This window comes from Castor canadensis, chromosome 8 (genome assembly GCF_047511655.1).
Source record: "Castor canadensis chromosome 8, mCasCan1.hap1v2, whole genome shotgun sequence".
In the NCBI taxonomy this organism is placed as follows: domain Eukaryota; kingdom Metazoa; phylum Chordata; class Mammalia; order Rodentia; family Castoridae; genus Castor; species Castor canadensis.
The window spans coordinates 149,459,636-149,487,067 of NC_133393.1; the positions used below are offsets into that span (position 1 = coordinate 149,459,636).

Here is a 27,432-nt window from a genome sequence, read left to right on the forward strand (position 1 = left end):
TAACGATCCTGGCAGCTTTTCATGTTTAGTTGCTATTTATATCATCTTTGGTGACGTGTTTCTGTTCGTCTTTGGCCCATTTTTTAAAAAGCATGTTCCTTTTTTCTCTTCTTTTTTTGCAGCACTGGTGGTTGAACCCAGCACCTCCCACATACCAGGCAAATGCTGTACCACTGAACTAAATCCTCAACCCATTTTGTTTTCTTATTGAGGTTTGATAGATTTTTGGCTTTTTTTTTTTTTTTTGGTGGCACTGAGGTTTGAACTCGGGGCTTTGTGCTTATAGAGCAGGTGCCCTACCATTTGAGCCACACCTCCAGTTCATTTTGCTCTGGTTATTTTGGAGATGGAGGTCTCAAGGACTGTTTGCTCGGGTTGGCCTTGAACCACAGTCCTCCTGATCTCAGCCTCCCAAGTAACTAAGATAACAGGTGTGTGGCATTGGCACCTGATTTTGACAGTTCTTTTTTTTTGGCAGGGGGGATGGTACTTGGCTTTGAACTCAGAGCCTCACACTTGCTAGGCAGGTGCTCTTAGGGCTTTAGCCGCTCTGCCAGCTGACTTTGACAGTTCTTTGTATATTTGAGACGCAAATCCTTTATCAGATATATGTTTTGCAAATCTTTTCTCTAAAACTGTGGTTCTTTTAATAGCGTCTTTAAAAGAGTAGAATTTGTTTTTTTTAAATAGGGTATCAACTATGTAGCCATGCTGGCCTGTAACTCAACGATCTTCCTGCCTTAGCCTTCTGAGTGCTGGGATTACAGAGGTGTACCACTATGCCTGATTCAAAGAACTAAAGTTCTGAATTTTGATAAAGATCAATGTATCGATAATTCCTTTAATGGATGGTGCTCCTGATATAATTAAGAATTCTTGGGCTGGTGGAGTGGCTCAAGTGGTAGAGTGCCTGCCTAGCAAGTACCAGGCCCTGAATTCAAGCCCTAGTGCCATGCAGAAAAAAAGTTGTATGTAAGAATTCTTTCCTAGCTGGGCACCAGTAATCCTGTAGCACTTGTAATCCAGTAGCACCTGTAATCCTAGCTACTCAGGAGGCAGAGAGGAGACTCGTGTTCAAAGCCAGCCTGGCCAAATAGCTTGGTTAAGTAGTTCAGGAGATAGTAATCTTGAAAACACCTGTCACAAAAAAGGGCTGGTGGCACGACTCAAGTGATAAAGCACCTGCCTGGCAAGTGTGAGGCCCTGAGTTCTACCCCAGTGCCACTGAAAAAAAAAACAAAAGAAAGAAAAAAGAACAAAAGAAAGAAAAAAGAAATAAAAATGTAAGTAACAGATTTTCTCTTGTTTTCTTCTAGAAGTTTTACAAAAATCATTGTAGCTACTTCATAAATTTGCTGGGTTAAAATGCAGGAATGATGTAACCAGCCTTTAATACAGGGCCTGGACGAGAGTAAGCACTCAATAAATTGAGTCTGAGATGGACATTTGCCTACATAGTGTTCCTAAGAGGTCCCCAGGGGCCCACCACACATTTCCTCTGCACAGAGCAGATGTCCTCACAGATATCCTTGTGCGAACTGCTCCAGGAAGGAGTGAAGGTGAGGAGAGGCACAGAGAGGCCAGGACAACTGCAGGTCAGCAGAGGTGTAACCTCAGGGACCCCAGGGATTCCTGTGTCAGATTCACTCACTCACCCCCAGCAGATCAGAGCCTGAGTAGGTGAAGAGCAGAGAAAGGAGATTTACACAGCAAGGGGCACACCACCAGAAGACACAAAGTAAGCCCTCAGGCCACCTTCCCAGCACAGACATGCGTCCTGGGTTTAAGTAGAAGAACTGGGGCATGGGAGAGAGGTGTGCGTGATTATTACAGCCCAGGTCACAGGTGTGGCTTGGTGGCCAGAGGTGGGCCAGTTGCTCATTCTCTCAGGGTTGGTCAGGCAGGACCTTGTTACAATAAGTCATTGCTGCCTGCCAGAGGGTAGCTTTGACTGCTGTCACAGGATGCTTTATCCATCAGTTCTGTCCTTCCTGGACTCCAAGGTGGCTGCAAAGTGACTGCAGGAGAGAATGGCTCAGAGGGGTTCAAAATGGAGGCAGGGGTGCCAAGCTCTTCTCCTGCTTTTGGTTCCCCTTGGGCATCTGAGGAGTCAGTGCCTTTCAGCAAAAGCAGCATCGGAGTCCCTGTTTGACCTGGTAGGTGGCCCTTCCTGCTACAGTCTGCACTGCTCCCCTTAGCCTGTCTCATCAAATGTGGAGCTCTAGGCCAAGCTGTGTTGGGGCGCTGGAGACTAGGATGTATTTATTGAGCACTTACTGTGCATGAGGCTCTTAGTTAACAGCAGTGAACAAGATTTACAATCCCGGGCACTGGGAGCCCACAGATTAGCAGAGGAGACAACAGACAAATAATTACGTAATTAATAACAGGATTATGGAAAGGGGCAGGGTGGTGGGGTGGGGTGGGGTGGGGTGGGGGAGTGGGACTCACAAACAATCTCTGGCCCTTTCTCAGCCTCCACCTTGTGCCAGGACCCTCCGGTGGCGCGCGTGTGCGCATGACGTCACTGTGAGAGCCAGGTGGAAAGGTGGTCCTGGGCGCTTTGGAGGGCGGTGAGAGAGGGTTGTGGCCGCGGTTCATGCCTTCATTCCATAAATGTTCCGGCGGCGCCTACTGTGTGCCATGCGCCCAGTGAGGACCAACGCAGCCCATTCCCTCTCACCATATATGGGGCAGACAGAGAGAGAGAAAAAAGGCAAATAAATAAATAACCAACGTCGTTTCACGCACGGCAGACGCTGCGAGGGCGCCCGGGGGCGGGGACACGCGTGCACTTGCTGCACACAGCCTCCCCCTCCCTCCCCCAGCTTGCAAAGAGGTCACCGCGCTAGCGAGGAGCGCGCCCTCCGCCCGGGCCGCAGCACGCGCGCCCCCGAGAGCCAGGGCGCGCGCCGCTCAGCCCCCGCCCGCGCCCCGTGAGCGGCTCCTGCCGCGAGCACGACGCCCCCTGGCGGGAGCCCTAGGCCACACCGGCCACGCGCAGGGGAGGGGGCGGGGGCGCCGCGCACGCGCATGAGACGGCGGCGCGCGCCGAGCGGGGGGCGCCGCGCGGTGCAGCCACGATGGAAGGGGGTGCTTACGGAGCTGGTAAAGCGGGGGGCGCCTTCGACCCCCACACTCTGGTCCGGCAGCCGCACACCATCCTGCGCGTCGTGTCTTGGGTAAGGACGGGCCGGACCGGCCGGGTGGGGGTGTGGGCGAGGACTGAGCGCCTGGACGTACCCCGACTCCACCGGGCCCAGCAGAGGCGCGGCCGCCGGCGGGAGCTGCCCAGCCGGCAGAGCCGCTGCCCTCCGCTCCCTGCTTCCCTGGGTCCGGGCGAGGGGCGTCCGCTCCCGGACCCCCCCATTTCCCCGGGCTCCCTCCCGTTCGTGCGCCCCGCCCCCATGGCCGTGACCTCCAGGCCGCGGCTCTGCAGCTGGCGGCATGAGTTGCACGAGACCGTGGGACAGAGCCCCAGTTCAGGCTGTCTTTTGGGGGGGCGGATCAGGGCGTGGAGCATCTCGCTGGGGTGCATGTCGCGCCTGCGGTGGATATTCGAGGAAGGGCAGGGAACCTGGTAGCCTGGACGGTGTGGAGTGATGAATCTGGAGCCGGATACCTGGCTTCCACTGAGAGCTGCATCTCCTTAGCGGCGTGACCTTGGGCTGGGAACCACCCAAGGAATTTAGTTCCTGGCTGTGGAGCGCCACCTCTTCTGTCATGCCTCAGTTTCCCGATTTCTAGAAAGGTGGGAGGAGCTTCCTGCAGCCTCCCCTGGGCTCTGACATTTCCTGAATCCATAACTGTCTGCGCCCTCCCTCGGGCCCCGTAAACGTGGATGCCTATCGGGCCAGGTGTCTGGGAGGTAGGGTCTCCTCCCCACAGTGAAGACCACAGAGACCTGTTCTGCACCTGCAGCTGAATGGAGGGCAAGACCTCCCCCCGTCCAGTGCTGAGGTGGGCTCAGTTCAGACCTAGAGCAGAGGATAGGATAGAGCCAGAGAGCACAGAAGGAAGGCTTCAGGTGGCTTTTTACCCCTGGAAAAGAAGGCCTGCTGGAATGGGGGGAGGTGCCCCGGGCTCCCTGGTTGGCTGAAACACTCCATGGAGGGTCTTGCCTCTGTAGGCCTGGGGGCTCATTCCTCATGGGCCCAGACCAGAAGGGTGTGGATTGGGGACACTGGGCAGGGGCATTGTCAGGGACTCGAGGGGGCTATGCCTGAAGACAGCTGTGACCTAGGTACACTGACCTGCCTTCCTTCCCAGGTTTTCCAGGCTGTCTTAGGATCTGGTAGATGGGACAGCTTGGAGATTTATTCCAGCCAAAGGAAGGGTGAACAGGTATAAATGTCCACCCAGTGGGGAGCCTTTGAGGGTGGGAAAGCCCCATTCTGTTGCTGTGTGTCCTGGCATCTCAGTTATGTCCATGAGGGCTATGGCACTGAATTAATTCATCTGTGACACTACAGCTTCCAGAGGCCCCAGAAGGCCTTAGGCAACAGCAGAAACCCTAGGTGCACCTGCAGGGTCAGTTGGGAGAGGGCTGTGTGTGCTGCCCCCTTCCCCAGCCCGTGGGGAGGTTGAAGCCACTGGCTTTGTGAGGGGCGGGGTGTTTTGTGTGCTTGGGTCATTTCTGCCTGTGATGGCTTCATTTAGCACAGCTTTATTGAGTCTGCCAGGCCCTGAGGGAAGGCGGAATGACTCAGGCGCTCAGGAGCCCACAGTCCCACTGGGGAGGGAGCCAGGTGCCCTAGGCTGAGGCTGGTGAGTGAGCCAGGAGAGGGTCTCCCTGCTGTGGAATGGAGAGGGTTTACACTTTTGCACTTTGAGGTGAGAGGAGGACATTCCAAGTAGGAGGGGAAAACAAGCAAACAAAACAAACAACAATGACAAACCCACTGTGTTTGGAGCATACCATTTCCCAGCTACTTTCCCTAGCACTGCAGAAACTGAGGTCAGAGAGGCCAAGTGACTGGCCCAGGGTTACTGAGCACTCAAGCTAGAGACCAATTTGAACCCAAGTCTTTCTGTCTTCCCTGGGGCAGGGGAGAATGCAGAGCCCTGGGATTTCAGGATTTGAAAGGGCATGAAGGTAATCTGGGCCACCCTGCTCCAATGCCACCTCCTAGTCTTGCCACACACCTGGACACAGGTACTTTCTGCCCCGGTCTGAGCCATCTGATACAGGCTCACTGACGCCTTTAAGGAATAGATAAAAAGGGACAGGAGGCATGGTTCAGTGGGCCAGCACTTGCCTAGCGTGTGCAAGGCCCTGGGTCCACCAAAAAAAAGAAAGAAATGGTGGAGGTGGTAAATTTCATGTTGTGTATTTTCCACAATTGAGAAAATGGGGGGGGGGGGCGGAAATCGTGTGGTAACCACCATTTAGGCAGTTAGTGTGGTGCTGTGCTGTGTCATCTGGTTTGTTTGTTTTTTAATGTGTATGCTAAGACTTCTTAACACATTTGGCAGCCAGGGGGTGCTGGGGTGGGCTGAGGGGATGTCCTGCCCCCAGCCTGTGTGCTCCCCCAACACACTGCAGAGTCTGGCAGCAGCAGGCTTTCCTGTGGAGCTAATGGAGCCTGAGCTCTGGGTCTACAGTGATCAGTTCCTCCTGGCTTTAACACTGAAAGTCTGGTATTTGGGATCCCCCAGTCCCTGACAAATTTGGACGGGTGATGTTCAGGACTTTGGCATTACCCAGGCCCCACAGAGCCCTGGAAGGTCCACTAATAAGTGCAAGTGGACTTGTGAGTTGGCAACATTTGTACCAGAAAGATCTTTTTCTGATGTTTTTCCAAAAGAGGGTCCCATTTGAGCTGGGTGTGGTGGAGCATGCCTATAATCCCAGCACTTAGGAGGAACTTGAGTTTAAGACCAACCTGGGCTATACAGCAAGATCCTGCCTCAAAAAGCCAAAATGGTGTGTGAAGGGGACTGGAGGCATGGCTCAAGTGGTAGAGGGCCCTGGGTTCAATCCCCAGTATTGAAAAAAAAAAAAAAAAAGTCATATAAAAAAAAAAACCTGAGTGTTGGTGGCTCACATTTGTAATCCCAGCTACTTGGGAGACTGAGATCAGGAGGATTGCAATTTGAGGCCAGTCTGAGCAAATGGTTCATGAGACCTCCATCTCCCAAATAACCCGAGCAAAATGTACTGGAGGCGTGGCTCAGGGGTAGAGCGCCTGCTTTGCAAACATGAAGCCCTGAGTTCAAGCCCTGGCCCTACCTCCCCCCAAAAAAGATAGAGGGAGAAAAGAGGACCTCCAAATCATGCAAGCTACAGGGCCTCACTCAACTGGCACTCCCCTACACCACCTCCTCCACCAGACTGGGGCAGAAGCTGGGCCTCCCAGACCCACTTGTTCCTTGGCTGAAGCTATCTCTGCTCTTCTCTGTCTTCACTTCCCCCCAGAAGGGGCAAGGCCAGACCTGGGCCTTCCTGCCCCAGCTGGAACATTTTCCAGGAAATCCAGGTTTGGGGGAGATGGGGCAGCAGCTGTGACCTTCAGCAAGTATCCCTTCCTCACCCTTGTGCTTTGGTCTCCCTGTGTGAACCGGGTGGCTGGGCTGGGTCAGAGGTGCCTGGTCAATGGCCGTTCCATGATTACAGCCTATCAGTATTGACTCACGTCCTTGTTCTGGAGCCAGAGAGGAAAATGAAGTTACAGCAGAAGCTGCATTGATTTAATGTAGAGGAGCACTTTTATTAGGAATTTATATTGTTTCTTTTGAGGGGATTGAAAGGACCTATATGGAGTTAATGAAAGGGTTTATTTTAATGCCCTTTTTTTTGGCAAAATAAAATGATAAAATGTTAGAAATGTTGCCAGTTTCAGGATTTATCTTTTATTTTGTTGTCATTTCTTTATTTACTTCTGGTGCTGGGGATAGAACCCAGGATCCTGTGCACGTTTATCCAGTGCTCTGTCACTGTACTGCGCTCCAGCCTCCTGGATTGATCTTTTAAGCATCTGTAAGTCCAGTCAGAGTCTTTCCCCCATTTTTTTGATGACAGCAGTCAGGCTTGGGCTGGAGAGGTGACTCACATGAGCTGCAGACCTGGACCTGCACTGTCTGGACCACGGTTGAGCTCTGCACACATACAGTGTGCTCCCTGTGGCTGCCTTGTAGAGGTTTGCTTTGGAGGGTGTCTAAGGGCAGGTGTCCTGGCTGGAAGCGTGTGGTTGTATCCAGCTGCCCTCTCCCAAAGCCAGGAACAGCCGTCACCTAGACAGAGATGGGTCCCTAGCCCTTGTTTGGCATTTGTTGCTCGGTCTTTGAGTCCTCTTGACCTCTCTGCCTGGGGTCCATTGCAAGGAGACCTGGCCCATGGGTCTGCTGTGTGTCTTGGGCATGTCCGCGGGTACTAGGGCAGGTGGGGGCTTGAGGAACCCAAGAAAGCCTGAGGTTTAGCATCAAGGGAGGAGTAACCATGGAGGACTTGAAAACCCTCACTTCTCTCAGCCTCAGTTTCCTCTCTGTAATAGAGAATTGCAGTGCCTGAATTTGGGAAGCCCAGAAGGTTGTGACAGTGGGGGGATCCTCATGGGTTCTGTCATCTCCACTAGATGGACACTCAGGCCCAGAGAGTCTAACTGGAGGTGCTGGGAAGGAGCCCTGGCCCTGAAGGGGTTCCCAGCCACACAGGAGTCCAGGCCTGAGTGTGGGGCAGAAAGAACAAAGGCTGGGAAGGGCAGAAAAGGCCAGGAGGGGAGATGGAGCAGGAGAGGCAGATGGCAGGGCTGTTGGAGGAGTCACACTTGGCACCCAGACCGGAAGAACCAGCTGTCCTGGTGGGGGTGGCGGGGGAGGGACAAACAGGGCGTGGGGAAGTGCCTTGTGGCAGCCCTCTCTGGTCCTAACTGGAGGGGTGATTTGAGCATGATGCCAGTGCTTTGTGGCCCTCAGTTTCCCTATTTGTCAAATGAGATGACGATGCTGGATTAGGTGGGCTGCTTCCAACTCTTCCACTCTCAAAGAACCCCACTCTTGCTCCTAGCGAGCCCCAGGTGAGGAACTTTGGAGTTGGTGTCATGGTTTGAATATGTAATGTCCAGTACAGGCTCATGTGTTGAATGCTTGCTCCCCAGCTGGGGATGCTATTTAGGGAGGTGGTGGAAACTTTGGGAGGTGAGGCCTAGTTCAAGGAAGTGGGTCACTGGGGGCGTGACTGAGGTTATTCCTGGTCCCTGGCCCCTTCTCCTTGCTCTGCTCTGTGTCTGCTGTGAGGTGAACAGCCTCATCTGTCACACACCTCTGCTGCTATGATGTTCTGCCCAAGCTCGTGGGACCACGTGACCATTAACTAAACCTTGTGAAAACCTGAGCCAAAATATCTCTTTCTTTTAAGTTGTTATGTCAGGTGTTGGTGACAGCGACAATGAAAGCTAACTAATACAATTGGTCTGTCCATCTTTTAAAAAGCAGTGTCAAGTGGGGTCTGTAGCAGAGGGGCCCCCAGGGCCATGTATGTGAGCAGAGCAGAATGTCACTGGAGTCTGGCAGGGTGGCTGTGTTCTCTGTTTCTGGGGGAGCCTTCTCTTCCAGGCAGGGAGTTTTGTCCATTCATTTCCCCTCTCACGGGGAGGCAGGTACTGGAGACCAGGGCCTGGAAGAAAAGGTGGCTTTGTGGCTGCAGCAGCCCCAAGCCTTCAGCTGCAGGCTGTGCCCATGCAGGAACCCCAACAATCTGGGCTCCTCAAGTTATTCACATTCCAGCCTCCCGGAGTCTTCAGCCCCTCCCAGAGTCCTAACCTCTGTGGCTCTTTTATGTAAATTGCCCTGTTACCTGGCCTGTACCCCCAACCCTTGTACCCTTTAGCTGCTCAGTGGGGACCATTTTGTTCCCTCCTACCCTCCCTCTGCCAGGCCTGGGGAGGGCAGGGGCAAGGTCCTCCTGGCTCCTGAGGCCGCCACCAGACCCTTGTCTTCCAGCGTTGACCTCACTCCAGCCCTGGGCAGCTCCTCCCTCCTGACAGGCCAGCTCCAGGCCAGGTTCTCCAGCCTCACAGATGCCCTGTCTGGCTGACTTGCTTCTCATCTTGTTCTTTGTACCCACTGTTGTCCTCCTCACACCCTGGCTACCCCTCCTCCACAGCCTTGTCCTCACCTGACTCAGCCACTGTCACCATCCAACTCTTAGGCTGCTGCATTCTCACCCCAGTGCCCAGTCTTCCTGGCCCTCCTGTCTATCCAGCTTCCCTTGCTGACCCTAATTCCTTGCATCTAAGCCCCCCAGCCCCCACCCCCACTCCGTGCCTGACTCTCACCCCCAGCGCTTCCATGCCCCGGCTCTGACCCTTCTGCATCTTGCACAGCTCCATCAAATCTCTCCCATGCCCTCAGATTGACCCAGGCTGCTGGATGCTATCCTCTCACCTGCTCAAGGACATATAGGAAGCTTCTCTGCCTCCTCTTCTTCCTCCCCTCCCCCTCCTCAGTCTTCTCTATTCTTGGCTCTTTCAAAGGGGCATTATTCTTCCTAAGCAATACACTCCTTGGCCCCTCCTCTGGTCCTTTGCAGGACTTGCAAGGCTCCTCCTGCCTTCTCACATACCCAGCAGGCCGTCTCCCTACCTCTCCTGCTTGTCAAGAGCGTTTGTGACCTTCACGGTGCCAGATCTGTGGCTGTTGGTTATTAATGGATCTCTCAGCAGCACAGGGTCGGCAGTGAGGGCATTTACGTGTCCTCTCATGGAATCCAGACAATGAGGCATTTGGACACCCTGTCTTGTTTAAAACACACACACACTGAGTGTGTCCTGGTGCCCCTTCTTTTTGAGGGAGAGCTCACGATCTACTGAGGGAAGTGTAGCCAAAAATCCATTAAAATATGGAGCTGACCAGTCACTCAGCTCAGGGACTGGGAGGTGACACTAGAGTGACTGGAGAGGACTAGAGTCAGCCAGGCAGAGAAGGCTGGTGAGTTCCAGCAGAAGGAGCTACATGGCAGGGGCATGCGGCCAGTGGCTGTCACCCTTCGAGCAGTAAGCCCTGGATGGCAGGGACTTGCTGTCACACCCCTAGTGCTTCTTGGGAGCACTCTGCTCGTGTGTGGATGAGGTAGGAACTGCACTGCTTTGCATTCCTCCTTCTACCCACTATCTCCATTTGGTCACCTCCCCTGTGACGCTTTCTTGGATTCTTCTCCTTGCTCCCTCCTCCCCTCTACTCTTGGATGGCTGGGAACTCTTAAAGCAGTGTCTTCTTCCACTCTGTGCTTCTTGTCTTCAGTAAGGTGAAGCAGGGCTGGAGCTGGATGATCTCCCTGAGGACCTGGAATCCCCACAAAGGGGAAACAGAACAGTGCTCAGCACATAGGGCCAGCAGGCATTGGCTGGGGAAGAGCAACTAAACTGGGTAATCAGAATGATCAGCACTGTCTCGCCCAGCTGAGGGACCCTATGGGACTTCAGTTGTTCCAGCTGTAAAATGGGTATAGCAAGCCTGTGCCAGTGGCTCACGCCAGGCAAATGGAATGAGAGATCCTATCTTTAGAGTGCCTGCCTAACAAAGCCTAGCAAATGTGAGGCACTGTGTTCAAGCCCCAGTACTGCAAAAAAAAAAAAAAAAAAAAAGGGTATACCAGTGCCCACCAGGCTGTTGGGGTATCTGTGTCTGGGGTCCAGCATGAAGGGCTTAAGCATGTGTGTGGTTGGTGTAGACACCTTTTCTAGGTTTCCCCCCCACTCCTTGCAAGGGAGGGCAAGGGCAAGGTCACCGGGATCAGAGTCCAGAGTCCAGGTGCTTCTGCCACTGAGTGGGAGCCCCTCTGGATTTCAGTTTCCCCTTCCTCATGAGGCTCCAGGGCTCCTGTGGGTTCACAGCCACAGGAGATAGAAGGGGTTACATCTCAGCACTTGAGAAACCCACCCACCCACCCTCACTGCTGAGAACTTGGGACAGCTGTGGAAAGATTACTGCCTAATCTCCTGTGGTCATGAGCAAGGAGGAGCAGAGGGCCTGGGCCCCATCACCCGGCTGCAGCTCTGAGGAGACTCTTCGGGAAGTAAGTGGCTGCTTAGCCGTCATGAGTTCCTGCGCTGTCTTCACTGTTTCCCTCACATGACCTGGGGGTGCAGGCCATTCTGTGCAGTGGGGGCCTTGCAGCCTGACTCATTTCTCAGCACGGCAGCCTTTCACTGGCCCAGGAGGCAGGATCAGGGCTGTGGTAGGAAACTGGCCTTGGTACACAGTGAGAGCACTGGCAGCCCCTCTTTAGGGAGTGAGTGTCCCAGGGTCAGGCGTGTGCAAGTGGAAGCACAAGCCAGGGACAGCCAGGTAACACTTGTTTCTGATTGTCTCACTACCTGTGCCTCTGTCAGACTGGTTTCTGCTCCCCTCCAGGCCTTTCCTGACTCTCCCTCCGGGTCTGGGGAGAGACATACCCAACTGAGCAACAGGGAAGAAGAAATTAGGTAACAGGTGTTATCAAAGAAGCAAGTTTGGAATAACAGGAAAACAGTAGAAAAAGAGCATAAGGGGTCGAGTGCAGTGGCTCATGTCTGTAATCCCAGCTACGAGGGAGGTAGGAGGATCATGGTCTGAGGCCAGCCTGGTCAAAAGTATGAAACTCTATCTAAAAAAACAAACTAAACCAAAAAGTGCTGTGGGTGTGGGTCAAGTGGTAGAACATTTGCCTTTTGTGAGCAAGGTCCTGAGTTCAAACTCCAGTACTGCCAAGAAGTAAAAGCTTAAGAAGACAGCAGGGGTCTGGGCTTGCCGTGGGGAGGGATTTCACTTTGAGGGTGTGTGAGCCCCAGTTCAGCAGGGGACCAATATGACCTGACTCATGTTTAAAGAGACTGGCTGCTGTGAGGGAACATGGTGCAGGGAGCTGTAGTGGATGGAGACTGTCGCCTGGTGAATGGTGATGGTCGCCTGGTCCCACCTTCATCCTGGGATATGGAGTGATTGCAGAGTTATTTGGGGGAGGCTTAAGTAACAGTCCCAACTGCTGGACTGGACAGGGACAAGGACAAACCCAGGACCAGAACCTGGGTGGTGGGGTGGGAGCCTGTGTGTGGATAAAGGGCAGCTCAGGGACATGGAAGAGGCCAGGAGAGTCTGGAGACAAGCCTGGTGGCCCACCTAGGGAAATGGACTTTATCCTCATTAAGGTGACCGGGGGTGGGGAACTCTGTGAGCCTGCTGCCCAGGGACTTCATGGAGGAGGCCTGACATGAGCAGTGGCTAAAGCCCCAAGGTGGTGAAGAGCCACTGAGCAACCACCTGTCTGTCTACAGCAAAGGGAAGGGACAATGCTGTTTGCAGCCGGGAGGACAGGGTGTGGCTCCAGACATCTCTCCAGCTTGTCTGGGGAAAACCAGTGTTTATCTGTAAACGTTTACAGACTGGCTTTTGGGAATTCCTGGTGGAGCAGTGACATCTGCCATCCCCCTGCTGGCTGAGCACAGCCCTCCTGGAGCCTTGCAGCAAGCTCCAGGCTCATCACCCCTGCCAGCTCTGCTGGTAAGGTAAATGCACCATCTGGTCCCTGAAGGGAGGTGGCCAGGCTTCTTCCTGTCCTGTGGGTGGGGCACAGGGCTTAGATCAGCAGGTGTCCCTCCTTGGTCTCAAGCAGATCCTGGAGTCTGGAAGTTGGATGGAATCAGCTTCACGAGAAGGAATTCTGTTCTGGAATCAGACAGCCCTGCGTGGGGCATCTCTGAGCCTCACCTTCTCTATGGAATGGCCTTCCAGTGGTTTGTGGGACTGTGTTGGGGTTGTTTGTCTTTCTGAGGGCTGGCTGATCAATGGGATGACTTAGGAAAGTGTCGGCTGGTCCAGGGTTTCATGGTGGAGACAGCTGGTAAATAAGTCACAAATGAAGGATCAGCTGGGAAGGTGGCTGGTGTTACGCATCCCAGTGGCATCTCCAAGGTGAGAAAATGTTTGCTTGTGTTAGACAAGCATTGAGGAACAGCAGATACAGAATTTTCAAATAGCCTGTGGCTGTCTGTCCGAATAGGGAAGGGGTCAGAGAGGCAGGGGTCACAGAGGGCTCAGGACTTCTGGAGTCTCTGATTCTGTCTCTGAATCCAGCTGCCCAAGATCCTGAAATTCCCTGATTCTGAGCTTTCCTCTGATTTTTGTTTTGGAGTTGGACGTGGGTCTACACCACGTGCCATCTGGAATTGGTTTCTAACAAGATTCTGGATCTGATTCAGAAGAGGATGGTAGCTACTGTGGAGGCCTGGCTGTTTACCTGGGTCCTTCTCTTGGCGTTTTCTTCACATGAGGGGTGGATATGGTTTTTCCCATGCCTGCCAGTGCCCAGTGGTCTCCCAGGTCCTGCCCTGGCTGTCTCCTTAGTCCTCTGCTGTTTTTGGCCTCTGGTTCTGCCTCTGCAGAGCCGGCTCCCTTCCCTGCAGTGCCGCTTGGTTCACGAACTTCCCCCAGTGCCTTGGGCTGCCATGGCCAGTGTAGAATTTAGCTCTGGTTTAATTTCCGGTTCTCCAGTGTCTCCTTGCACTGCTCTGTGTTCCTTGCAGTCCCTGCGGATTGGGCCATAACAAGTCACTAGGGAGCCACCTGGCACAGGGCACTGGTTTTGGATTCAGAGAGACTCGGGTTCCAGTGCCGACTATACCCCAGCCAGCTTTGTAACTTGGGCAGTCACAGACCTGGATGCAGCTGTCAGATGGGAATATGGGCACCTGGTGGGTGAGAGCATATGTCTCTGCACAGTACAGGCCCAGAGCAAGTCCTCTTCCTTCTGTCATACCCTATGAGTGGCCAAACAGTGATAACCTGAGGTCATGTCCTGTTCTTGGTGGCTCCCGCTTAGTCGGCAGATAGCAGCTGGATAAGTTAAACCATCTGCGTGGTGCAGGGCCAAGAGAGTCCTGTAGAGGGTTGGGACTGGTTTAGGTCCTTGGAGACGTCCTTCCCCTCCTGAGCCTCAGTTTCCCTATCTGTAGGGAGCCTGCAAGGAGGTGGCATCTGCAGGTTCACACCTGTGATCCCCATTGTCATCCAGTCCAGACCCCACCTGCTCTTCACTCTTCCTTGATTCAGGGGGCTGCACCTCCAGTAGCTGCTTATTAGCCTGACCTCTTTTCCCCATGTCTCTACCTGCTCCAACCTTAGGCCTACCTTCCTCCATGGATGCTGCAAGAGCTCCTTGCAGTCTATCCCCTCCAAGCTACCCCGGTAATTCTCAAGCACACATCCCATTGGGTCCCTTGACTGCTCTTTTTTTTTTTTTTTTTTTTTTTTTGATGGTACTGGGGCTTGAACTCAGGGCCTCACACTTGCTAGGCAGGTGTTTTACTACTTGAGCCACTCCACCAAACATTTATTGTGTTGTGTATTTTGGAGATAGGGTCTCTCAAACTATTTGCCCCAACTGGCTTGGAACCATGATCCTCCCAAGTTCTGTCTGGTGAGTAGCTGGATTACAGGTGTGAGCCACCTGCACATGGCTCTTGACTGCTCTTAAGTTTGCAGTGGCTCCTGGCCCACCTGACCCTTACGGCCCTGGAGACAGCCCCTGCCTCCCTCAGTGACCTCCCTTCACAAGGGTCTCCCTTTGCTCACTACTTCAGGCATTCAACTCAGCTCCTCTCACTTGCAGTGTAGATCTCTACCACTTGAGCCACCCCTTTTGCTTTCAGTTTGTTTTTGAGACAGGGTTTTCTAACTTTGCCCCGACTGGCCTTGAACTATGATCCTCCTACCTCTGTTTCCTGAGTAACTGGAATTACAGGCCTAAGCCATTGGTGCCCAGCTTCTGAGGATGTTTTGATCTTGTTCTTCACCCTCTTGGGGATGTATCATCTCCAGTGCTTTCCTTCTGGCCTCTCCAAGGATTCTATGCTTTGCTTCCCTAGAGGGCCCTGTCTTAATGGTTCCTTTTCTGCTGTCCCCAAAGCCCAGTCTTCCACCTGCCTGCTTCCCCTCCTCATTCCTCCTCTGGCCTCTGGGGAGCCTGTTGTTCTTTGCATTTGGAAGGGGTCCACACCTGTTGCCGTCTCCAGCCTCAGTGGCGTTTTTTCCAGTCCCAGGGGCAGGTATCTGTTAGGAAGTGTTGCTAGTGTTATTCCGTCTTTCCTGAGCCTGGGGAAGGATGAAACACCAGTTTCCTGAACCCAAGGCTTCACATGCTGAGCACATGCTCCCCTGCTGAGCTGTGCCCCAGCCCAGTGGGTCATTTTTACAGATGACAGTTGAGACTTAGAGAGGTTCAGTTGCTTGCCCAAGGCCACAGAGCATGAGCAGCAGCCTCAGATTGGAAGCCAGCCAGTCTTTCTGATTTCTCTGTGTCTGAAATAACTCTCTAATTGGGAAACTTTTCCGTTCTGGTTCAATAGCATCTGGTGACAGGCAGGACTGGGCCTCAGGTTCCTGCCCTGGCAGTTTTCTTTGCTTTTTTTTGCGGTACTGGGGTTGGAACTCAGGGCCTATACCTTGAGCCACCTCCGCCAGACCTTTTTTTGTGAAAGTTTTTTTCCAGATAAGGTCTCACGAACTATTTGCCCGGGCTGGCTTCAAACTGCTATCCTCCTGATCTCTGCTTCCTGAGTAGCTAGGGTTACAGGCATGAGCCACCGGCACTCAGCCTGGCAGTTTTCTTTTTTAACTGGGATTTGAACTCAGGATTTACACCTCAAGCCCTTTTTTGTGATGGGTTTTTTTGAAGTAGGGTCTCACAAACTATTTGCCCAGGCTAGCTTCAAACCTCCTGATCTCTGCCTGACAGTTTTCTTACAGGAGCCTTAGACTGTTACATTTCCAAATCCAGGATGGTGATGCACAGGACAGCAGTGGGCCCAAGCAGATGGCCGCCAGAACTTGCCTGCCTGGCTGTGTCAGTAGCCCAGGAGCTCCCTAACAGTGGCTTTGGATTGTTTTGTTTTGTTTTTGGAGACAGGGTCTTGCTGTGTAGCCCAGGCTGGCCTGGAGCTCTGAATCTTCCTGCCTCAGTATCCTTAGTGCTGGGATTACAGGTGGGCACCACCATGCCCAGCTCCTGATAATGACTCTGAAGCTCTGGCTTCTTGTTACTCCTTTTGTCATTGTGCAAACATCACCAAGTGCACTAAGACTGTGATGTCACTAGGCAACAGTCTCATGGGACCACTGACTGTGAACATCTCAAAAAGATTAGATAGGAAAATGGTGTTAAGAGCGCTCCTCCTGTGTTTCCCACCCCACTCTTGACTCGCTAGCCCTCCCAAGTGCTGGCTATGGCAGAAGATGAGCACGGGTCATATTGAAATTATGATTTCCTATGTAGAGAAATGGAAAGCAATCCAAGTGGAAATGGACAGTAGCAATCCTTCCGGCTTCTGCCTGAAACTCATTACAGGCCACACTTGGGGCCCAGCCTTCCTAAGTGTGTGCTCCTCAGGCCTGGATCTCCACATCCTTCGGGGCTTCAGGGGAGGTGAATACCCGAGGGAAGGCATGGGCATTAGAGTCAGGCTCGCTGAGTTTGTCACTTACCGGCTGTGGGACTGGGGCACATTCACCAGGACCTGTGCCTTAACCTGCTTCATCTGCAGAATGCCAATGATATTGATATATTAATTAGCGATTGCTGCATAAGAAATTGTCCCAACCCTACGGTGTAAAACAGCAACACTTGTTATCTCACAGTTTCTTGGGTCAGAAATTTGCTTAGCTGGGTGCCACTGCCTCGTGGTCTCTTATGGGCTGCAGCCACAGCGTCAGCCAGGGCTGTGGTCTCATCTGACTGCTCAGATGAGGACTGCTGAGGATAGGTCCCCTTTCAGGTTCACTTACATGGTGCTGGTGGGATTTAGTCCCTGCTGGAACTAAATTAGCTCCTCGCTTGGTGGCCAGAGACTTCTTTCAGTTCCTTGTCATGCAGGCCTCTCCACGGAGTGGCTCAGAACATGAGAGCTGACCTCCAGTAGAAGGGGGAAGAGGCGAAGGGGTGAGCGAGGCAGCAGCCAGAGTCTCTTTGGCATCACACTTAGGAGCGACACCTCATCTCTTTCTGCCGTAGGTCTTCTGGTAGAAGCAAATCATTAGGTCCTGCTGCCCCCACCCAGAGTGGACTACACAAAGGCATGGGTAGCAGAAGGTGGGGCTGTCAGGGACATGGTGCGTTCTCTGGTGCTGCCCACCAGCTGAAGTGAACCTGTTGCAGGGCGTTGCTGAGGACCTAAATGAGGTCCAATTTGAGGTGTCAGTTTGATATGCCAGGAAGGATTGTGATTGCTGTGATTTTTTTTTTCCATTTGTCATCCCATCCACTTGCCAGGGCTTGGGTAGCCCTGGCGTCAGGGAAGAGTGGAACCAGGACATGGCTTGAGTTCCATCAGCCCCACAGAGAGAGCAGCAAAGATGGAGCTAAGTAGGTGCCAGTCTCCAGAAAAATTGGCTGGGGGATGGAGGCTTGGAAAGCTCATACTTAGGAGGGCTCATGCTTAGTTCAGTCCTAGGGGACTGAACTGTCTGTGGGGTGGTGGGCCAAGCTGCATTTGTTGTGAGAGAGCCCTCAGTCCTTGTAGATGAGGAAGGAAGCAATTGATGTTACCTCTGCTGTGTGACCCCCGGCAAGTTGGTGTTCCTCTCTGGGCTTCCCTCCAAACTACCTGCTTAACACCTACCTGTGGCTTATAGAGGAGCAGGTGGCAGGCTGATGGGCTAGTGGGAGCCTGTGTGGGCTCACACCTGTCCATCTCACCCATCCCCCACAGGTGTTCTCCATAGTGGTGTTTGGCTCCATTGTAAACGAGGGCTACCTCAACAGCCCCTCGGAGGGTGAGGAGTTCTGTATCTACAACCGTAACCCCAATGCCTGCAGCTACGGTGTGGCTGTGGGCGTGCTGACCTTCCTCACCTGCCTGCTCTACCTGGCCCTGGACGCATACTTCCCGCAGATCAGCAGTGTCAAGGACCGCAAGAAGGCCGTGCTGTCTGACATCGGCGTCTCAGGTCAGTCTGCAGGGACTCCCTGTCCTGGGAGTTCCAGGAGTTGCCTGGTGGATCCTTTGACAGGAGCGAGAGGACTCAGCAGCCCTTGCTCAAGAGTGGGGGCTCAGGTCTCTAGCAGGGACCTCCCCGTTTCCAGGCCTGGGGCTCCTAATACCTTCTAGAAGGAATAAGAACTAAATAAATGGTTCTCAAACTTGCAGGGAGCCCCAGGGGTCCCCACCAGTGCCTCTGTGAGGCAGGCTGCGCTCCAGCCACCCCATCCCCTTGGCCACACACACTCTGTCCTGAACAGCTCTGGGAAGACCCTGGGCGCCCACAGAAAATCATGCAGCCTCAAGGCCCCCGTCAGTCCCCAGACCTCAGCTCTCAGGTCCTTACTTCCTCATGGGCTTTGTGGGACTGCACACATGTTGGAAGTGGAAGTCCAGACTCCCCCCAGGCTGAGCCACCATCCTTGCCCTGGCCTCGCCCCGCAACCCTCTAGTTCTCTGGAAGTTAGCAGGGCTAGAGTGGTGATCTTCCTTAGACAGGTGGGCCATGGGGCCGGAGTCAAGGACACCAATGGGGAGCAGTGTCAGGCAGGGCTAGAGAAATGCCAGCCTGAATTGACTGCCTTCTTTCTCTCTGTCTCCTCCTCCCTTCTGCCTCTCGCTGACTGCCATGGGTCGCTCTCTGCCCCTGGCCTGTCTGCTTGTCCTTGGCCTTGCCCTTCCTGTGATTCCTTGTCCTGTCTGCCCCTTCTCTCCCTACCATTCTCCTCTCTCTGTCCTACCTTCTCACCTCGCTTGGGGTTGGGGAGCATGGGAGACACTCTTGAACTTCCTCCTATTCCTTGGTTTCCCTGTTTTCTCCCCTTTCCCTCTCCCCTGTGTGTGTCATTCTGCCTGTTCGGCCTGATCCTGGGGACCCCAGCCTTCTGGGCCTTCCTCTGGTTTGTGGGCTTCTGCTACCTGGCCAATCAGTGGCAGGTCTCCAAGCCTAAGGACAACCCACTGAACGAAGGGACAGACGCAGCTCGGGCTGCTATTGCCTTCTCCTTCTTCTCCATCTTCACTTGGGTAAGTACAGCACCCACCAAGCCTACACTTGCTGTGACCCAAGCCCTAGCTAGTGACCTGTCACATACACACACTGGCCCTTGCTCTAGCTGGCTTGTACCTGCAGCCTGGACAGCTCAGGTGGTAGGGTGGCTTCCCAGTCAAGGCAGACCTCGCTTTGGCATAGGGAAACCTTCCCAGGGTCATAGATACCCCAACCACACTGATGGGTGGGATCTATTACTCCTCTTATAGATGAGAAAATGGAGGCCTCCAGGCTGAGGAAGAGCCAGGCCTTGGGGTCAGGAGCCCCACTGCACACCCTGTGGTTGCCTCCGGCTTTCCTGCCTTCTGTCTCCCCACCTGGAAAAGGAGGACTAGGGGGAGAGGGGCCACACTCAGATAGTTCAGGCAGGGCCTGAGAGGGGTGCCCTGTGGCATGTACATACCATCCTAAGATGTACCTTCTTCTTGGCCCTTAGCCGAGCACAAATAGGAACCCAAAATTGGGACCCACAGAGGCCAATATTTCTGTTTTTTCCAGAGAAGCCAGAAGTCTCAGTTTTTACATGAAATCTGATCTTTGTGTGTTGGTAATTTATTCAAGTTTAAAAAAAAATCAGGAATTCCAGCTTCTCAGGAGGCAGAAGTAGGAGGCTCACAATCCAAAGCCAGCTCTCAGCCCAGGCAAAAGTGGGGGAGTCCTGATCTGAAAAACTAAAAGCAAGACGGGCTGGGGTGTGGTTCACATGGTAGAGCACTTTACTAACAAGCAAGAGACCCTAAGTTCAAACCCTAGTTCTGCCAAAAGAAAAAAAAAAATTGAGTTGTGTCTTGGAGCCCAACAGACCAGAGATTGCCTTTTGCAGGGCAGGTCCTGCAAAGGTCCACGTTATTTTTATTTCTCCTTCTTCTTTTCTTTTTTTTGGTGGTACCAGGGTTTGAACTCAAGGCTTCACACTTGCTAGGCAGGTGCTGTACCACTTGAGCCACTCCACCAGCCCATTTTTTTGTGTGTAGTGGGTATTTTCGAGACAGGGTCTCAGGAACTATTTGCCGGTGCTGGCTTCCAACCTAGATCCTCTGATCTCTGCCTCCTGAGTAGCTAGGATTACAGGTGTGAGCCACCCGCAGCTGGCCTTTATTTCTTCTTCTGTCCCAGTCTTCCTCTCGGATTCCAGTGGCTCAGGCCTCATGCCAGGGTTCTCCCTTCCCCCACTTGCAGCGGCTCCAGCTCCAGGCTGCTTAGCAATCCTTGGCCACTTTTGCAAGGACACCCTTTCTGTTCCCACCCTCCCCTTAGTGACTTCTTTCTCGGTTTGAGGGCTCCTGATACCTGTTTTCTTCTGGGACACCCAGCCCCCCCCCCAGGCACAATATTTTTGTATATTCCTTTTTTTTTTTTGGTGGGACTGGAGTTTGAACTCAGGACTTCATGCTTACAAAGTAGGCGCTCTACCGCTTGAGCCACACCTCCAGGTCCCTCCCCGCCCCCGCCCCAGTACAATAGTGGGAGCTACAGTCTGAAGGGAGACCTGTGGTTCCGCTTTGAGGAGTTGAGGACTTGGCAGGAAGGGGGAGGTTACCAGGAGCGGGACCACCTAGCGGGTAGGGAGGAGTTTGGAAGCCGCTGTCTGATGTGGGCGGGGCTCGCAGAGGAGACGCGGATGATTGGGCACTGGGCTCTTCAGGGGCGGATCTATAGCCCTGACGGACAGGTGCTGGCTAGCGCCTCCGCAGCAGCCTCACCCTAGCTCTCTCTGGCAGAGCCTCACCGCAGCCCTGGCCGTGCGCAGATTCAAGGACCTTTCCTTCCAGGAGGAGTACAACACGCTGTTTCCCGCCGCAGCCCAGCCATAGCCGTCCTGCGGCGGGCGAGGTCCCGCAGCCTCACGCAGGACATCCACAGCCGGGACTCCAGGGCGAGGAGGGTGTGGGAAGCTGGCTACAGCTGCTTGCCAGGCTCTCCCCTTGCTCATTCATTCATTCATTCATTGCCTCCTCCCTTTATTCTTTGTGTTCGTTCATTCAGTAAACATTTATTGAGCAGCTGTTTTTTGCCTATGATGGATTAGAGGGGGTCCCTGGCCCCAGGAGCCCACAGGCTGGGGAGGGGAAGATACATCAGAACCTCCCCCAAGTAGACCACAGTCTGTTAGAGGATAGGAGGTGGCTCCGAACACAGGCTGCCAGACCGTGTCTGTGGTGCAGGGGACGGAGCTGTGGACACTGATAGTCTGTCCACAGGCATGAAGGATAGTCTTACTGCCCTCTTGGACACTGACTGACTAGCAGGGTTTGGCCTGAATCGCAGAGGACTCTTGGGCTGGCACTGCTCCTCTGTGCTGTGTGACCTAGACCCAATCCCTTGCATGTCTCTGAGCCTGAGACAGCTGAAAACAGACAAGCTTTTTTTTTTTTTTTTTTTTTTTTGCCATTTTTTAGTTATCAAACTATTGTTGTACTTGGGGGTACATTCTGACATTTACAAAAGAAACCAGCTTCTAAAGTGGTTTTGCAGGTGAAATAAAATCCAACACAGGGCTTGACACAGGGATGCTCAATAAGTGTGACCTCATGTGCTCACTCACTCAACCGTTTGTTCTCTGCAGACTCTATGAGAGTGAGTCTCACAAGAGCCCTCGTTCTGCCAAAGGGCGTTGGCTTCTACTCTTCCATGGGTTCCCTCCATGGTCCCCAGTTCCCAGGCAGCACCACCTGTCCCCCTATTCTCTGCAGGAGCTGAGGAGGAGTGGCATGAGGAGGCCCAGAGCAACGCCTCTGCCAGAGTGAGCTTCCTGGTGCCGGAGGTGTGCAAGTGCAGACTGTCCAATATAGATGCTGCAGAGTTCATTTGCCCTGAGAAACGGAGCCCATAGACTGCAGGTTCCTGGACTCTGAGCAGGACTCCCAGCCTCTCTCCTACAGCCCAGGCCAGCCATGGCTGGGACATTCCTTTGCTACTGTCTATGGCCAAGGAAGCCTGGCTTTGTGGCCAGAGGGCTTATCACAGAGATAATCCTTGGGGCTCGTGGCCAGAGGCTCTTTGTCCCAAAGAGTCTGCAGAGGTCCTCTGCCCTGTCTCTGGGCAGGGGAGCTGGAGTGGGGGGGCCAGGCCCACAGACCTTGCTCTTAGGATTCATCCCTCCATTCTTAGTGTGCTCCTCCGGGTTTGCCCACTGGCAAACTCCTTACTCCTCCTTGCTCTGCCGCTTTTGACTACAACCTCTGAGTCCCAGGCAGCAGGGCCTCAGAGCCACTCCTCAGCCCAGTTGCTCTAGGTCTGTCTGCCCTCCCCTGGGGCTTTGCCTATGGTGGATTAGATGGGGTCCCTGGCCCCAGGCTGAGTGTGTAGATCAGTGGTAGAATGCTTGCCTAGCATGTCCTGATTCCAGGTCAGGGGAGAGAAACAGTCACTTCCCACAAAAAGCTGTCCAGAGATTATTTGGTTAACACCTGATTGGCTCTGGAATTTTCTGGAATAGAATGCCAAGCTACTTTGCTCTCTGAGTTTTGGGGAATGGATGGCAGACGCCCTGGACTGGAACACTCTCTGGAGAAGGCTTCACCATAAACCTGGGACTGGTTTTAATGACACATGTGATTTACTCCTTTGCTCCATATGGTCAGTGTCATCGGCCATAAAACAGTGCAGTAGCTGGGCGCCGCTGGCTCGTATCTATAATCATAGCTACTCAGGAGGCAGAGATCAGGAAGTTTGAGGTTCGAAGCCAGCCCAGACAAATAGTTCAAGAGACCCTATCTCAATAAAACCTATCACACACACAAAAAAGGCTGGTGCAATGGCTCAAAGTGTAGGCCCTGAGTTCAAGCCCCAGCACCGAAAAAAACGAAATAAAACAAAACAAAAAAACCCAGTGTAGTTGCTTTTACTGAAAAGGCAAGTGCACAGCAATCAAGCCTTTCCCATACAGGATGCTGGATGCTGCAAGGAAAGGCTTCCATGGTCAGATCAGGCTGGCAAAGTTCACTTTCCATAGCTTCTCCTTTGGGGATCCACAGATACTGAGTAGTCAAGGCTCTGACAAGTTGTGAATCCTGGAACTTGTTCACTCTGTTGAACTCAGTTTCCCAACCAAGTGTTTTAGCTAGAATTTGGTTCAGTAGCAAGTGATGCTGATCCCAAATAACAGTAGTTTAAACAAAGTCCGAGTGTGGGCAGGTCATGCGGGACTGGCCTAGTGGTTCCAGAGGTCTTCGGTGACCCAGGCATTTTAGATCCCTACAGTTTGGCTTATGGTCCTAATGGTCCATTTTGGCAACTAGAGTCTCCAGCTATCACATCTGCATTCTGGGTATCCAGTTAGAGGCTGGGATGGAGAACATGAGGGTACCTCATTGACCAGAGCTTAATCCCGTGACTATGCCTAGCTGCAAGAGGAGATGCCAAGAGTACTCTGTTCTACTAAGAAACCTTTCTTTTCTCCCATTGCACTTAACAGCTCTGAGAACACAGTTTGAGAAGGGGCTGTCGGCCTTTGGGTCTCCTTAACCCTCCACAGTGGCGATCAAAAAATTTTGGTGGTTGAGAGTGACCTCTGGGCCTGAGAGACATGGGGATGGTGATTTCTGAGGGTCTTTCTGACTGGACATGGGGTCCTGGGTCTCTGGAGAGTTGGCCACTGGGTCAAGTTTGGTGCTTTGGGATCTTTAACCTTGTATTGCCTGTGTACTGTCTACTAACCACTACTAACCCAGCACTCTTGTCTGTCTCTCCCCTAACCATCCCTCTCACCTGTCCTTGTCCATGCTGGCCCCCACCCTAGGCGGGCCAGGCTGTGCTGGCCTTCCAGCGGTATCAGATTGGCGCCGACTCAGCCCTCTTCTCCCAGGACTACATGGACCCCAGCCAGGACTCCAGCATGCCTTACGCCCCCTACGTGGAGCCCAGCGCTGGGCAGGACCCCACCGGCATGGGCGGCACCTACCAGCAGCCAGCCAACGCCTTTGATGCTGAGCCCCAGGGCTATCAGTCGCAGGGCTACTGAGCCACAGTGACCACCTGCCCTGCCTGCCCCTGCGTCTCTACCCCAGCCCCGCCCCCACCCACCATGCCTCCTCCCTCGGACCCGCCCCACGCCCAGCCCCTCCTCAGCCTCCAAGTTGCTCTGCAGAGGTTCAGGGCGTCTAGCAGACCGGAGCAGCCTGGCATGGGGGCATCCACGTGTGTGCAAGTATGTCCAAAGGCATGTGTCCAGCAAGTGGGAGCCAGGGCTTGCATTCATTCATTGCTTCTTCGAGCATTCATATAGCACCTGCTCTCCGCCAGGTCTGTGCTCAGCAAGGTGGTAGAAGAGGCAGAGATGGTCCCCCAAAAGGGGAAAGTTGGGATGATGAAGAGGCCCTGTCTGTGCCAGAGGCAGGAGTGGTGGGACAGACAGGGACCATGCTGGAAAGTCATAGGGTGAGTGTGGATGGCACAGGATGTAGGTTGTCACCCCCAGAACCCTTGATATGGGCAACCCTGCCAGGATTATCAGGGCTGTCTCCATTTTATGGTCTAGAGATCACAGTCACTCGCCCAGGGTCACTCAGTTGATGGAGGTGAGGCTATGCCAAGGCAGCCCAACACTGACAGAGCACCTGCTTTCACTCCCTGTCCTCATGCCCCATCCCCTTTCCTGGGCACCACTGCTCAGCACATCCTGGGGGCTGGGTCTGTGAGACACCAGATTCGTCTATAAGCAAAGGGCCTCTTCTGCCTCAGCTGCTTCCCCTCCCCGCAGTTCCTATCCTGGGGCCTTGGCCTTTTCCCAGAGGCTACTCCTTTGCTGTGTATCCCACACGGAGTCTGCTTGAGGTGTGCCAGTGACTCCCTTTGTGGCCTCCCAGAGGACTGGTCACTGTTCCTGCTTCTGGGAGGTCTCTCTAAGCCCTTGCCCAGGGCAACATGGACAAGGAGGCCCTGGTGGTGGTGGGGACAGGCCCAGGGTCCCAGCAAGTGGCGGCAGTGGGCTTACTGCTTGCATTTCTCGACCTTGGTCACTCAGCAGGTGCCTGATTCCCACCCTTGTGACCTCCCAGGAAACAACTGATCTGGAGCAGCCGTAGGCATGGGCCAGACCCTCCCCTATCCTCTGGAAGGCCCATGGGAAGCAGAGTAGTAGAGTCTGTGGCCACCAGATGCATGGCCCGAGATGACAGGGGTGAGCCACTGTGCAGAATGGGCGCTGAGAGACTATGGACCAGGGGACAGGTTAGTAGGTAGTCCCAAAGGCATAAGGAGAGTTGGACAAAGAGCGGCAGTTGGCCCTTCTGAGCAGCAGCTGGGAGGGGTCTTTGCACAGGTGCACCCCACCCTGAATCAGAAGGGACACGGAGAGGTGTGTGGTGAGCCACCCTCCTCCTGTCTGTGCTGAGTGCACAGTGGCGGGACCCTCAGAAAGCAGGACACAGAGACTTACGAGTCAGGCATGGTGATGGGTGACTTCACCATCACCCCATGTCCCACAGGGGACCCTACGAGGCAGGTATACCTGTGCTGGGTACTCTAAGGGTGTGCGTGGTTCTTGTGCCCTCAGAGCTTGTGGTCCAAGTGTGCTGAGGGCCTGAGGCTCCCAGGAAGGACCCTGAGGATGGCAGGAGGGGAGGGAAGGAGCAATACTGTCCTCACTGAGCAGAGAGAGAAACAGACTCAGCACGAGTGAGTTAGCAGTGGCACCTGACTGAACTCGGGGCTGTTGAAGTCCTCCCAAGGAGCAGCAGTGTTGGGAGAGGACAGCTGAGTGACAGCTACCTGCTGCTGACTTTCATTTTCCACATCTGGGGAATGGGTTCTGTCTACAGGCCAGGTGGTCTGAGTGGGGACACTTGGGGGAGGGTTATCTGTTGGCCTGAGTGATGAGACCTGGACCAGACCAGACCAGAGGTGAGGCTGCAGTGACTATAGGAGTTTTTCTGGCATAGGGTGGTTCTGTGCCAGCCACGGCAGGCTGTGGGATGCCCTGTCCCTTGCTTACCACCCTGAGCCCCCTGGCTGGTGGGCCTTAGAGACCCGTGGGTTCTGCTCATTTGTTTCTCCCCGAGCACCAACCTGTCAAGGTTCTGCTGGGCCAGAGGGCAAGGGAGCTCAACCCAGCCTGGGAAAGTGTACCAGACCCCTGCCAAGCATGGGGGCTGTCACCTCAGGAAACATCCCTCTTTCTGGGGTCCAGGCCAGATGGATGCCCCAGGCATGGTTCACCAGGTGGGACACCAGTGGGGACTTGCCACATTTGGAGATGAGAGGCAGAGGGCAAGAGATCAGAGGGGAGAGGCTTGGAAGAGACCCAGCCTCCTGACTCTGCTGCTGGAAGGTTCGTGAGGAAACAGCACAGTTTTCAGGGGTTACACCCCTAGGCCAGCAACACCCTGGTACCCCTTCTCTTTGTTGCCCTCGGCCACACTTTGCTAGGAGAAGGTCCATCTGCTGCCCGACCCATGGAGTTTGGGCTCCTTCCTCCTGCCAAGCACAAGAGAAGGCTTAGGAAACAGGCTCCACACAAGTTCAGACCCTTAGAGAGGGTCAAGTCTGGGACAGGAAGCCAGTAATGTCCAAGGTCAAGCACAGAGGTTTAGGAGCCCCGTCTTTCACTGTCTGAGTTGACGCTCATTCTGTGCAATCACGGGCTGTCTTGCCTGGGTGGCTCCTGATCCACAGGACTATTCCCAGGGGACTGGCATTGTGTTTTCCCCTGCCCCCAGCTCCATTCTTCCTTGTGATTAATGATCTTCAAGACTCTTGGGAGTCCCCACTTGTTACCCATAAGGGACCCCTAACCTTGGCCCAAGACCCCTTTGATTCTCTAATGAGCAGGAGGGGGACCACCCCACCCAGAGTTGATGGAGGATGGACTGGTCCAGCTGTCTCCCAGTGCTACCCCTGACCTGACATTCCAGCCCCCAATGCCCACAGCCCTCATCTGGGTGCCCTGGCCTCTCCTGCAGCGTTACTGCCTGTGTATAGTATAAATATATATTTTCTATATATAAGATGTATAATAATATAAGGCTCCACAAATATATTTGTGTGTGTGCGTGCGTGTGTTCGGTGAAGGGTGGTCCCCATCCTGGGCTCCTACTCTAGACCCCCTCCCACCTGGTTAAGTCTCTCCAAAGTGGATCCAGTGGCCCCGTGGCACCCTCTGACATCCATCCATCTGTGGTGAACCAAGTGAAGGTGGTGAATTCTGGTGACATAGTAATAAAGTGAAGACTCAGAACCCACCAGCGGACTGCAAGTGTGTCACAGTGTTTCTTTGTTCCTCTGAGTTTGGTTTGGGATTGCCCCATCCCCTTTGTCTCCCTGACCCGGCCCAAGTTTTGTTTATTATTGGCTAGTCCATTTTTAATAACACAGCAAAGCTATGAACATATTCTATTAAAATGTAGTATTGGAGTGGCAGAGTGGTTCAAGTGGTAAAGCGCCTGCCTAGCAAGCGTGAGGCCCTGAGTTCAAACCCCAGTACCAACAACAACA

At 53.7% G+C, this 27,432-nt stretch overlaps 1 protein-coding gene across 5 annotated transcripts; it reads left to right on the top strand.

Annotated features, from left to right (window-relative positions):
• Positions 1–2,000: 2,000 nt before the first annotated feature.
• Positions 2,001–27,187, top strand: Syngr1 (synaptogyrin 1). 5 transcript variants are annotated; one of them, XM_074084521.1, is made up of 4 exons: positions 2,001–2,156; positions 17,679–17,916; positions 18,829–18,974; positions 23,807–27,187. In XM_074084521.1, exons 1-4 carry the CDS (start codon positions 2,031–2,033, stop codon positions 23,960–23,962), a joined length of 666 nt encoding a protein of 221 aa, XP_073940622.1. In that variant the 5' UTR covers positions 2,001–2,030; the 3' UTR covers positions 23,963–27,187. The 5 variants fall into 5 exon arrangements, with proteins under 5 accessions (XP_073940622.1, XP_073940621.1, XP_073940623.1 ...); XM_074084520.1 differs by having other exon boundaries at positions 2,009–2,156; positions 23,741–27,187; XM_074084522.1 differs by lacking the exon at positions 23,807–27,187 and adding an exon at positions 20,721–21,004 and having other exon boundaries at positions 2,016–2,156.
• The last annotated feature ends 245 nt before the right edge of the window (positions 27,188–27,432 follow it).

Bases quoted from the DNA above. Each gene is read 5' to 3' on its own strand.
- Syngr1 (XM_074084520.1), top strand. From the start codon at position 2,031: ATGGCTCAGAGGGGTTCAAAATGGAGGCAGGGGTGCCAAGCTCTTCTC. The intron at 2,157-17,678 runs GTAGGTGGCCCT...CATCCCCCACAG, and splicing joins CGGAGTCCCTGTTTGACCTG to GTGTTCTCCATAGTGGTGTT. The intron at 18,975-23,740 runs GTAAGTACAGCA...CCCCCACCCTAG, and splicing joins TCTTCTCCATCTTCACTTGG to GCGGGCCAGGCTGTGCTGGC.